This window comes from Stenella coeruleoalba, assembly GCF_951394435.1.
Source record: "Stenella coeruleoalba genome assembly, chromosome: 19".
In the NCBI taxonomy this organism is placed as follows: Eukaryota; Metazoa; Chordata; class Mammalia; order Artiodactyla; family Delphinidae; genus Stenella; species Stenella coeruleoalba.
In genome coordinates this window covers 27,826,085-27,838,629 of record NC_137165.1, presented here as the reverse complement: position 1 = coordinate 27,838,629, position 12,545 = coordinate 27,826,085, and the positions used below count along the sequence as shown (strand labels likewise).

General features: G+C 35.8%; 1 protein-coding gene across 4 annotated transcripts in view; it reads right to left on the bottom strand.

Annotated features, from left to right (window-relative positions):
* Positions 1-12,545, bottom strand: part of STXBP4 (syntaxin binding protein 4) — a 182,471-nt gene that overhangs the window by 109,917 nt on the left and 60,009 nt on the right. For all 4 annotated transcript variants that reach the window (XM_079903546.1, XM_079903548.1, XM_079903549.1 and 1 more), the window contains one exon: positions 11,853-11,944. In XM_079903546.1, coding sequence (XP_079759672.1) covers positions 11,853-11,944 — 92 coding nt within the window. The remainder of the gene's footprint in view (positions 1-11,852; positions 11,945-12,545) is intronic.

Below are 12,545 nucleotides of genomic sequence, written 5' to 3'. Positions count from 1 at the left end.
CTCAGTAAATTTAAGAAGACTAAAATCATACCAAGCAACTTTTCTGACCACAGTAGAAAGACTATAAGAAGAAAATTGTAAAGAAAACAGGTGGAAACTAAACATCAGGCAACTAAACAACCAATGAGTCAATGAAGAAATCAAAGAGGAAATTTAAAAAAATACCCTGAGACAATGAAAATGGAAACACAACTGTCCAAAATCTATGCAATGCAGCTGAAGCAGTTCTAAGAAGGAAGTTTATAGCAATAAAGGCCTACCTCAGGAAACAAGAAAAAATCTCAAATAAACAATCTAAGTGTAAATTTAAAGGAAGTGGAAAAAGAGGAACAAGTTAGTAGAAGGAAAGAAATAAAGATCAGAGCAAAAGTAAATGAAATAGAGATTTAAAAAGCAATAGAAAGGATCAATGAAACTAAGAGTTGGTTCTTTGAAAAGATAAATAAAATTGACAAACCTTTAGCCATCAAGAAAAAAATAAACTCCAAATAAATTAAATCAGAAATAAAAGAGAAATTACAATGGACCCACAGAAATACAAAGGATCATAAGAAAATGCTATGAAAAATGATATGCCAAACTAGACAATCTAGAAGAAATGGATAAATTCCTAGAGACAGACAATCTTCCATGAAAGAGTCATGAAGAAATAGAAAATATGAATAGACTGATTACTAGTAAGGAAATTAATACATAATCAAAAAACTCCCCCAAAACAAAAGTCCAGATCCAGATGGCTTCATAGGTAACTTCTACCAAACACTGAAAGAAGAGTTAATCCCTATACTTCTCAAATTACTCCAAAAAACTAAAGAGAAGGCCACACTTCCAAATTCATTTTACAAGGCCAGCATTATCCTGAAACCAAAAACAAAGACACAACACACATACAAAAAGTTATAGGACAATGTCCTTGATAAACACGGATGTAAAAATTAATAAAACATTAGCAAACCAAATTCAACAACAGATTAAAAGAATCATACACCATGATCAATTAGGATTCATTCCAGGGATTCAAGGATGGTTTGACATCTGTAAATAAAACAATGTGATATACCACATGAACAAAACAGAGGATAAAAACCATGTGATCATCCAAAAAGATGCAGAAAAAGCATTTGACAAAATTCAACATCCATTTAAGATAAAAACTCTCACAAAGTGAATATAGAGGGAACACACCTTAACATAATAAAAGCCATACATGAGAAAACCACAGCCAACATACTATTCCACATTGAAAAGCTGAAAGCATTTCTGCTAACATCAGGAACAAGACAAAGATGCTCATTCTTGCATCCACTTTTATTCAACACAGTATTGGAGGTCCCAGCCAGAGCAATCAGATAAGAAAAAGAAATAAAAGGCATCTAAATTGGAAAGGTAGAAGTAAAACTGTCACTATTGATACTATATATAAAAAAACCCAAAGACACCACCAAAAAACTACTAGGATTAATAAATGAATTCAGTAAAGTTGCAGGATACAAAACTAATATACAGAAATCTGTTGCATTTCTGTACACTAATAATGAACTATCAGAAAGAGAAATCAAGAAAACAATTCCATTTACAACTGCATCAAAAAGAATAAAATATTTAGGAATAAATTTAAACAGAGAGGTGAAAGACCTGTACTCTGATAAGTATAAGACACAGAGGAAAAAGTTGAAGACAACAGAAAAAAAAAAAATACTGTACTCATGGACTGGAAGCATCAATATTGTTAAAATGTCCACACTACCCAAAGCAATCTACAGATTCAGTGCAATCCCTATCAAAATATCAATGGCATTTTTCACAGAACTAGAACAAATAATCCTAAAATTAGTATTGAACCACAAAAGACCCCTAATAACCAAAGCAATCTTTTAGGATATACATATAAAGGATATATATATCCTTTCTTATATTCTTTTTACATTGTGGTTTATCCCAGGACATTGAATATAGTTCTCTGTGCTATACAGTAAGACCTTGTTGTCCATCCATTCTATATATAATAGTTTGCATCTACTAACCCCAAATTCCCAGTCCAACCCTCCCACACACCCCCTTTGGCAAACACAAGTCAGTTCTCTATGTCTGAGAGTCTTTTTCTGCTTTGTAGATAGGTTCATTTGTGTCATATTTTAGATTCTACATATAAGTGATATCATATTGTATTGTCTTTCCCTTTCTGACTTACTTCACTTAGTATGACCATCTCTAGTTGCATCCATGTTGCTGCAAATGGCATTATTTTGTCCTTTTTTATGGCTGTGTAGTATTCCATAGTATATATGTACCGCATCTTTATCTATTCATCTTTTGATGGACACTTAGGTTGTTTCCGTGTCTTGGCTATTGTGACTAGTGTTGCTATGAACATAGGAGTGCATGTATCCTTTGGAATTAGAGTTTTGTCCGGACATATGTTTGACCTCCATACTGTTTTCCATAGTGGCTGCACCAACTTACATTCCCATCAACAGTGTAGGAGGGTTCTCTTTTCTCCATACCCTCTCCAGAATTTGTTATTTGTAGGCTTTTTGATGATGGCCATTCTTACTGGTGTGAGGTGGTACCTCATTGTAATTTTGATTTGCATTTTTCTAATAATTAGTGATGTTGAGTATCTTTTCATGTGCTTATTGGCAACTGTATGTCTTCTTTTGAGAAATGTCTATTTAGGTCTTCTGCCCATTTTTTGATTGGGTTGTTTGTTTTTGTTGTTGAGTTGAGTTATATGAACTGTCTGTATATTTTGGAAATTAAGCCTTTGTCGGTTGCATCATTTGCAAATATTTTCTCCCATCCCATAGACTGTCTTTTTGTTTTGTTTTTGGTTGCCTTTGCTGTGCAAAAGCTTGTAAGTGTGATTAGATCCCATTTGTTTATTTTTGTTTTTATTTCTATTGCCTTGGGAGACTGATCTAAGAAAACACTAGTACAATTTACCTCAGAGAATGTTTTGCCTATGTTCTCTTCTAGGAGTTTTACGGTGTCTTGTCTTATATTTAAGTCTTTAAGCCATTTTGAGTTTATTTTTCTGTATGGTGTGAGGGTGTGTCCTAACTTCATTCATTTCATGCAGCTGTACAACTTTCCCACTTGCTGAAGAGACTGTCTTTTACCCATTTTATATTCTTGTCTCCTTTGTCGAAGATTAATTGACCGTAGATATGTGGGTTTATTTCTGGGCTTTCTATTAGGTTCCATTGATGTAAGTATTTGTTTTTGTGCCAATACCATGCCGCTTGCATTACTGTAGTTTTTTAGTATTGTATGAAGTCTGGGAGGATTATGCCTCCTGCTTTCTTCTTTTTCCTCAGAACTGCTTTGGCTTCCTTCTTTTTCTTCAGAATTGCTTTGGGAATTCTGAGTCTTTTATGGTTCCATATAAATTTTAGGATTATTTGTTCTAGTTCTGTGAAAAATGTCATGGGTAATTTGATGGGGAGTGGGTTAAATCTGTATATTGCTTTGGGTAGTATGGCCATTTTAACAATATTAATTCTTCCAATCCAAGAGCATGGGATATCTTTGGATTTCTTTGAACCATCTTCAATTACCTTTACTAATGTTTTATAGTTCTCAACATATAAGATTTTCACCTCATTGGTTAGGTTTATTCCCATTTTATTTCTTCTGGTGTGATTTTAAAAGGTATTGTATTTTTATATTCCCTTTCTGATATTTCATTGTTAGTGTAAAGAAATGCAACCGATTTCTGTATGTTAATCTTGTACCCTGCTACCTTGCTGAATTCATTTATCAGTTCTAGCAGTTTTTGTGTGGAGTCTTTAGGGTTTTTTATATAGAGTATCATGTCATCTGCATATAATGACAATTTTACCTCTTCATTTCCAACTTGGATAACTTTTATTTCTTTTTCTTGTCTGATTGCTGTGGCTAGGAATTCCAATACTACGTTGAAGAGAAGTGATGAGAGTGGGCATCCTTGTCTTGTTCCAGATTTTAGTGGGAAGGCTTTCAGCTTGTTACCATTGAGTATTATATTGGTTGTAGGTTTGTCATAAATAGCTTTTATTATGTTGAGGTATGTTCCTTCTATAACACTTTGGTAAGAATTTTTATCACAAATGGATGTTGAATTTTGTCAAATGCTTTTTCTGCATCTATTGAGATAATCATGTAGTTTTTGTCTTTTCTTTTGTTGGTGTGGTGTATCACATTGATTGATTTGCATATGTTGAACCATCCTTGTGAACTGGGGATGAATCCCACTTGGTCACGGTGTATGATCTTTTTTATGTATTGTTGGATTCAGTTTGCTAATATTTTGTTGAGAATTTCTGCACCTATATTCATCAGAGAAATTGGCCTGTAATTTTCTTTTTTTGTGGTATCTTTGGTTTTGTTACCAGGGTGATGGTATGGTGGCTTCACAGAATGTCTTTGGGAGTGTTCCCTCCTCTCCAGTATTTTGGAAGAGTTTGAGAAGGATCAGTAAAAGGTCTTCTTTTATGTTTGGTAGAATTCAAACAAGCCATCTGGTCTTGGACTTTTCTTTATAGGGAGTCTTTTTAAATTACATATTCTATTTCATTTCTAGTGATCAGTTTGTTTTCATTTCTAGTGATCAGTTTGTTCAAAGCTATCTTGAGAAAAAGAAGAGCAAAGCTGGAATTATCATGCTCCCAGACATGAACCTACACTTCAAAGCTACAGTAATCAAAACAGTATGGTACTGGCCCAAAACAGACACATAGATCAATGGAACAGAATCAAGAGCCCTGAAATAAACCCACACTTACATAGTCAATTAATCTATGACATAAGAGGCAAGAATATACAATGGGGAAGAGACATCCCTTCAATAAATGGTGCTGAGAAAATTAGACAGCTACATGCAAAAGAATGAACTGGACTACTTTCTTACACCATACACACACACAAAAAAAAAAAACACAGAGTGAATTTAAGACTTAAGTGTAAGACCTGAAACTATAAATCTCCTAGAAGAAATCATAGGCAGCACACACTCTGACATCAGTCTTAACAATATTTTTTTGGATATGTCTCCTCAAGCAAGGGTAACAAAAGCAAAAATAAACAAATGGGACTACACCAAACTAAAAAGCTTTTGCACAGAGAATGAAACCACCAACAAAACAAAAAGGCAACCTACTGAATGAGAGACATTATTTGGAAATGATATATCCAACAAGGTGTTGATATCCAAAATATAAAAAGAACTCATACAACTCATTATCAAAGAACAGACACCCCAATTAAAAATGGGCAGAGGGGGCTTCCCTGGTGGCACAGTGGTTAAAAATCCGCCTGCTCATGCAGGGGACATGCATCCAAGCTCTGGTCTGGGAAGATCCCACATGCCACGGAGCAACTAAGCCCGTGCACCACAACTACTAAGCCTGCGCTCTAGAGCCCATGAGCCACAGCTACTGAGTCCATGAGCCACAACTACTGAGCCCGTGCACCACAACTACTGAAGCCCGCATGCCTAGAGCCAGTGCTTCACAACAAGAGAATCCACCACAATGAGAAGCCCATGCACCACAACAAAGAGTAGCCCCTGCTCGCTGCAAGTAGAGAAAGCCTGTGCACAACAACGGAGACCCAACACAGCCAAAAATAATTAAATAAAACCAAGTAAATTTATCAAAAAAAGGTGGGCAGAGGATCTGAAGAGACATTTTCCAAAGAAGATATACAGATGGCCAACAGGAACATGAAAAGGTGCTCAACATCACTAATCATCAGGGAAATGTAAATCAAAACCACAGTGAGATATCACCTTACACCTGTCAACAATGGTTATTATCAAAAAGACAGCAAACAACAAGTGTTGGTGAGGATGTGGAGAAAAGGAACCCTCATGCACTGTTGGTGGGATTGTAAATTGTTGCAGCCACTTTGGAAAACAGTATGGTATGGAGGTTTCTCAAAAAACTAAAAAGAGAACTACCATATGATCCAGCAATTCCACTTCTGGGTATTTATCTGAAGAAAAATAAAACACTAATTCAAAAAGATATATGTATTTTGTTGCAGCACTATTTACAAAAGCCGAGATATGGAAGCAACCTAAGTGTCCAGAGATGGATGAATAAATAAAGATGTGGTATGTATATATAAACATATATATATATAATGATATAATGTTATATATATTATACATAATATATACATACTATTACTCAGCCATAAAAAAGAATCTCGCCATCTGTGGCAACATGGATGGACTTGAAGGATATCATGGTAAGTAAAATAACTCAGACAGAAAAAAACAAATACTGTATGATCTCATTTACATGTGGAACCTAAAAAACAAAACAAACAAACAAATAAAGTGAACAAAATATAACAGAAACAGACTCATAAATAGAGAACAGGGGTTGCTAGAGGGGAGACAGAGCAGGGTGGATGCAGAATAGGTGAAGGGGATTGAGAGGTACAAACTTCCAGATATAAAATAAATAAGTCATAGGGCTGTAATTTATACATAGGGAATACAGTCAAAAATATTGTAACAACTTTGTATGGTGATGGGTATAACTGGTTTTATTGTCGTAATCATTGCATAATGTATAAAAATATCATTCTCAATGTTGTACACCTGAAACTAATATTGCATCTTAATTATAACTTTAAAAACTATATTTATGGGACTTCCCTGCTAGTGCAGTGGTTAAGAATCCACCTGCCAGGCTTCCCTGGTGGTGCAGTGGTTGAGAGTCTTCCTGCCAATGCAGGGGACACGGGTTCAAGCCCTGGTCCAGGAAGATCCCACATGCTGTGGAGCAACTAGGCCCGTGAGCCACAATTACTGAGCCTGCGTGTCTGGAGCCTGTGCTCCACAACAAGAGAGGCCGTGACAGTAAGAGGCCCGCGCACCGTGATGAAGAGTGGACACCGCTTACCACAGCTGGAGAAAGCCCTCACACAGCAACAAACACCCAACACAGCCATAAATAGATAAATAAATAAATTTAGAAACATGTAAAAAAAAAAAAAAAAAAAGAAGGAATCTACCTGCCAATGCAGGGGACATGGATTTGATCCCTGGTCTGGGAAGATCCCACATGCCACAGAACAACTAAGCCCGTGTGCCACAACTACTGAGCCTGAGCTCTAGAGCCTGCAAGCCACAACTACTGAGCCCACACACCACAATTACTGAAGCCCGTGCACCCTAGAGCCTCCACAGAGCAACTACTGAGTCCACATGCCACAACTACTGAGCCCGTGCCCTGCAACTACTGAAGCCCGTGCACCTAGAGCCCGTGCTCCACAGCAAGAGAAGCCACCTCAATGAGAAGCCCGCATACCACAAAGAAGAGTAGCCCCCACTCCCCGCAACTAGAGAAAGCCCACGTACAGCAACAAAGACGCAACGCAGCTAAAAAACAACAACAACAAAACTATATTTATAGTAATTGGAAACAAAACCAAACCAAACCACCAACCATTACACAATTAGACTAAGTTGACTTTAAGGCAAGAAACATTCTAGAAATGAAGAGATTCAATATCTTGTCAGAATACAACAATACTAAATAGTATACACCTAATAATACAGGCTTAGGATATGTAAGGCGAAAATTAGCCTAACTAAATAGAGATTATAAAACACCTCTCTCTCAGTAACAGACAATACAATAAAAGGTGACCAAAGAAAGATTAATGAAATAGAAAATTCTAAAAGTAAATGGAAAATGTGAACCACATGATTAACAACTGTGACCTAACTGACATATAGGAAGCACTGCACTCAACAACTGTAGAATATACATGCTTTCCACAAGATGGGAAACATTCCATAAAATTGACTATATGCTGGGTATATGGTCAAAGGATCAATATCACATAGAATATGCTCTCTAACCTCTGGAATTAAACTGGAAATCAGTAATCAAAAGGGAACTATATAACTAGAAAATATTTAAAACACTTTAAAATAAGGAAACATTATATACTGTTGAGTCATTATTAAAATATGACCTATAGAAACTTATGGGTGTGATTACTTGTAAAAATTGTGTTGTGAGTTCCCTGGTGGTCTAGTGGTTAGGATTCAGTGCTTTCACTGTGGAGGCCTGGGTTCAATCCCTGGTTGGGGAACTGAGATCCCAGAAGCCATGTGGTGTGGCAAAAAAAAAAAGAAAAAAGAAAAAAAAAAGTGCAGTACATCTATGAAATAAAAAGCAATATCATCAAAAATAAGGATTAAAAATCTAAAAAAATTCCATGTTAATGTTTGATAAATTTTAATATCTTGATGAAAGGAAAAATTTTCTAGGAAGATGTACATTAACAAAATTATTCAAGAAGAGAACAAAACCCTGAATAGAACAACCTTAGAAGACATTAAAATAAGTAGGAAATATCTCTTCTCCTGAAAGATCTAGGCCCAAATCACTTGGTATATGAAACATTTTCAAACCTTCAAGGAACAGATAACATTTCTATTACTTAAACTGTTTCACAAGAATTGGAATGGGGGCTTCCCTGGTGGTGCAGTTGTTGAGAGTCCACCTGCTGATGCAGGGGACACGGGTTCGTGCCCTGGTCCGGGAGGATCCCACATGCCGTGGAGTGGCTAGGCCCGTGAGCCATGGCCGCTGAGCCTGTGTGTCCAGAGCCTGTGCTCCGCAACAGGAGAGGCCACAACAGTGAGAGGCCCACGTACCACAAAACAAAACAAAACAAAACAAAAACAAACAAACAAACAAAAAGAATTGGAATGGTATACAGCTGACCCTTGAACAATATGGGGGGTTAGGGACACTGATCCTCCACAGGGTGGAAAATCCAAGTATGACTTTACAGTAGGTCCTCCACATCTGTGGTTTTGCACTTAAGGATTTAACCAACCTCAGATTGTATAGTATTGCAGTATACACCACTGGAAAAAAAAAAATCTGTGTGTAAGTGTACACATGCAGTTCAAACCTGAGCAGCTCAATGGTGAACTGTAAAACTTATTAATTAAGTAAGATAATGCTAGCTTCTTTTAAAAAATTAAAAATGTAAAATGACTCAAATATCATGGAAATTAATTTCTTGTTCACTTTTGTAGCTCCTATTCAACAGTATTTAGAAAAAGTAAAAATTTGTGAAGGAGACAAAGTAATTAATTTCAAATGTCTACCTAGAAAACCTAAGATAAATAACTGAAAAATAACTGGAATAAGGGAGTTCAATAAAGTGGCATCCCAGAGAATAACCATTCAAAAATTAATCTTTATTAATCATCAATTAGAAAATACAATGGTAAAAAAAATTCCCATTTCCAATAGCATCAAACTATAGCATACTTATTCAGATCTAACAAGAAATACTTAAGACCTACATGAAGCAAGATATTATTTTTTCTTTCCAAAACATCAACAAAGATCTAAATGAATGGAGAAAAAAATCACGTTCGCTTCTCCCAAACCACCCTCTATATTTAATGCAATTCCAATTAAAAAAAGAAAGTCCCAATTGAAATTTTATTACCATGGCAAAATGATTCTAAAGATCATGCAGATGATCAAAATCAAGAAGTTAAAAAAATATTAGACTTAACCTAACAATAACAATGAACCTAGAACTAAACAATGAACCTAGAACTAAAAAGCTAGAGTAATTAAAATAATAATGTAGTGGCAGAGAGAAATGGATCAACGGAACAGAGTGGTTTGTTTAGAAAGAGAGCTATGTACATGTAAAGGAATGAAATTAGAACACTCCCTAACACCATACACAAAAATAAACTCAAAATGGATTAAAGACCTACATGTAAGGCCAGACACTATAAAACTCTTAGAGGGAAACACAGGCAGAACACTCTATGACGTAAATCACAGCAAGATCCTTTTTGACCCACCTCCTAGAGAAACAGAAATAAAAACAAAAATAAACAAATGGAACCTAATGAAACCTAAAAGCTTTTGCACAGCAAAGCAAACCATAAACAAGATGAAAAGACAACCCTCAGAATGGGAGAACATATTTGCAAACGAAGCAACTGACAGAGGATTAATCTCTGAAATATACAAGCAGCCCATGCAGCTCAATATCAAAAAACCAAACAACCCAATCCAAAAATGGGCAGAAGACCTAAACAGACATTTCTCCAAAGAAGACATACAGATTGCCAACAAACACATGAAAGGATGCTCAACATCACTAATCATTAGAGAAATACAAATCAACACTACAATGAGCTATCACCTCACACCGGTCAGAATGGCCATCATCAAAAAATCTACAAACAATAAATGCTGGAGAAGGTGTGGAGAAAAGGGAACCCTCTTGCACTGTTGGTGGGAATGAAAATTGATACAGCCACTATGGAGAACAGTATGGAGGTTCCTTAAAAAACTAAAAATAGAACTACCATATGACCCAGCAATCCCACTACTGGGTATATACCCTGAAAAAACCATAATTCTAAAAGAGTCATGTACCACAATGTTCATTGCAGCACTGTTTACAACAGCCAGGACATGGAAGCAACCTAAGTGTCCAGTGACAGATAAATGGATAAAGAAGATGTGGCACATATATACAATGGAATATTCCTCTGCCATAAATAGAAACAAAAACTGAGTTATTTGTAGTGAGGTGGATGGACCTAGAGTGTGTCATACAGAGTGAAGTAATTCAGAAAGAGAAAAACAAATACCGTATGCTAACACATATATATGGAATCTAAAAAAAAAAAAAATGTTTCTGAAGAACCTAGGGGCAGGACAGGAATAAAGATGTAGATGTAGAGAATGGACTTGAGGATATGGGGAGGGGGAAGGGTAAGCTGGGATGAAGTGAGTGGCATGGACATATATATACTACCAAATATAAAATAGATAGCTAGTGGGAAGCAGCTGCATAGCACAGGGAGATCAGCTCGGTGCTTTGTGACCACCTAGAGGGGTGGGATAGAGAGGGAGGGAAGGAGACGCAAGAGGGAGGGGATATGGGGATATATGTATACGTATAGCTGATTCACTGTTATACAGCAGCAACGAATACAACAATGTAAAGCAATTATACTCCAATAAAGATGCTTAAAAAAAAGAAAAGAAAGAAACAGAGCTGTGTATCCAGATGCAATTTAGTATGTATTAAAGTTGTATTTCAAATTAGTGGTAAAAGTGGAAAAGAATGGTTATTGAATAAATGACGTGGAATAAGCGCACGTGGTTATCCATTTGGGGCCCAACCTCATGAATAAACAAAAATAAGTTATCTATATATGATATGTTAACACATAATATAAATTGGGAAGACCTTCTTTAATAATGTAACAGTATCAAAAATTCATAACAGAAAGGACTGAAAGATTTGGCAATATAAGTGTCAAAGGTTTGTAGAACAAACGAGTTACAAAGTTAACTGACTTCACAATTCCATTTTATGTAAAGCACAAAAAGAGCAAAACCAATCTATGTTGCTGGAAACAAAAGAGTAGCTGTTACCTTGACTGGGGGTGGGGAGGGCAAGCGCTAGTAATTAGAAAGGAACTCGGCGAGTAGGAGACAGACTTCAGGGTCCTGGTAGTTTCTTTAACGTTATGTTTCTTGATGTGGATGCTGATTACACAAGAATGGTTCAGATTGTAAAACTTCAGAGGGTTTACACTTACGATATGAGTACTTTTCTGTGGTAAATTTAAAGATGGGAATAGCATGAGGGAATAGTGAGAGAGGAGGATAGAGGAGATCAAGGTAAATTTTTACTTTTGATTATCTGTATTTTATATATTTATCCAAAAAGCATGTATCATCTGCATAATTTATTTTTTTAAAAAATAAAGCCTATATATATGACAGATAACATTTAAGACTTATGATTTAAGTGCAATCAAGACAATTCTATAGGGCATACTCTACCTGTGAGTCTAATATGTTGGAAATTTCATGTGCACCAACATTTGCTTCACCCAAATGCAAGGAAAACAAGTTTCTGGCAACCTGGACAAAATCTAAAATAGAACACATTTCAGTAAGAATACAGCACTTAACCTCATCTAAGCAAACCTTACCTTTTTCTACATGAAGCTGAAGCTATGTGTTATAACTAATGCTTAAAATTTAACTTACTTAAATTACCTTAAAATAGTGTTAACTGAAGTGACAGATAAATTTAAGTTCACATAAGAAGTAAGAGATAAACTGGTTTTCACTCATTTCATTTAACTTTGCTGAAGTTAATAAATCAGATACGATAATGAAGCAAATAAATGTCACAGGCATAACTATCTCTCCAACTCTTTTATTATGAATAGTACTTTTTCTAAAACATATGATAATATTATGATTTACAGCTTTTCTAGCCGAAAGAACCTGTGGTTTAATAATGATAATAATAATAGCAGGAGATGTTTCTATAACAGCCTCTATATGCTACGCATGGCCCTTTGCGATTTCATCTTGAGAATTTTCTGTGGTAGTTCTTCTCATCCTCTCATTTTACAGTTTGGGCTAAGATAAGTTAACTGTCTTAAACCTCCCAAGGCTACTTGGCAAATAAGTAGCAGAGCAAGATTCCATTGAAGTGTGACTCGAAGGCATATTCTCTTGTTT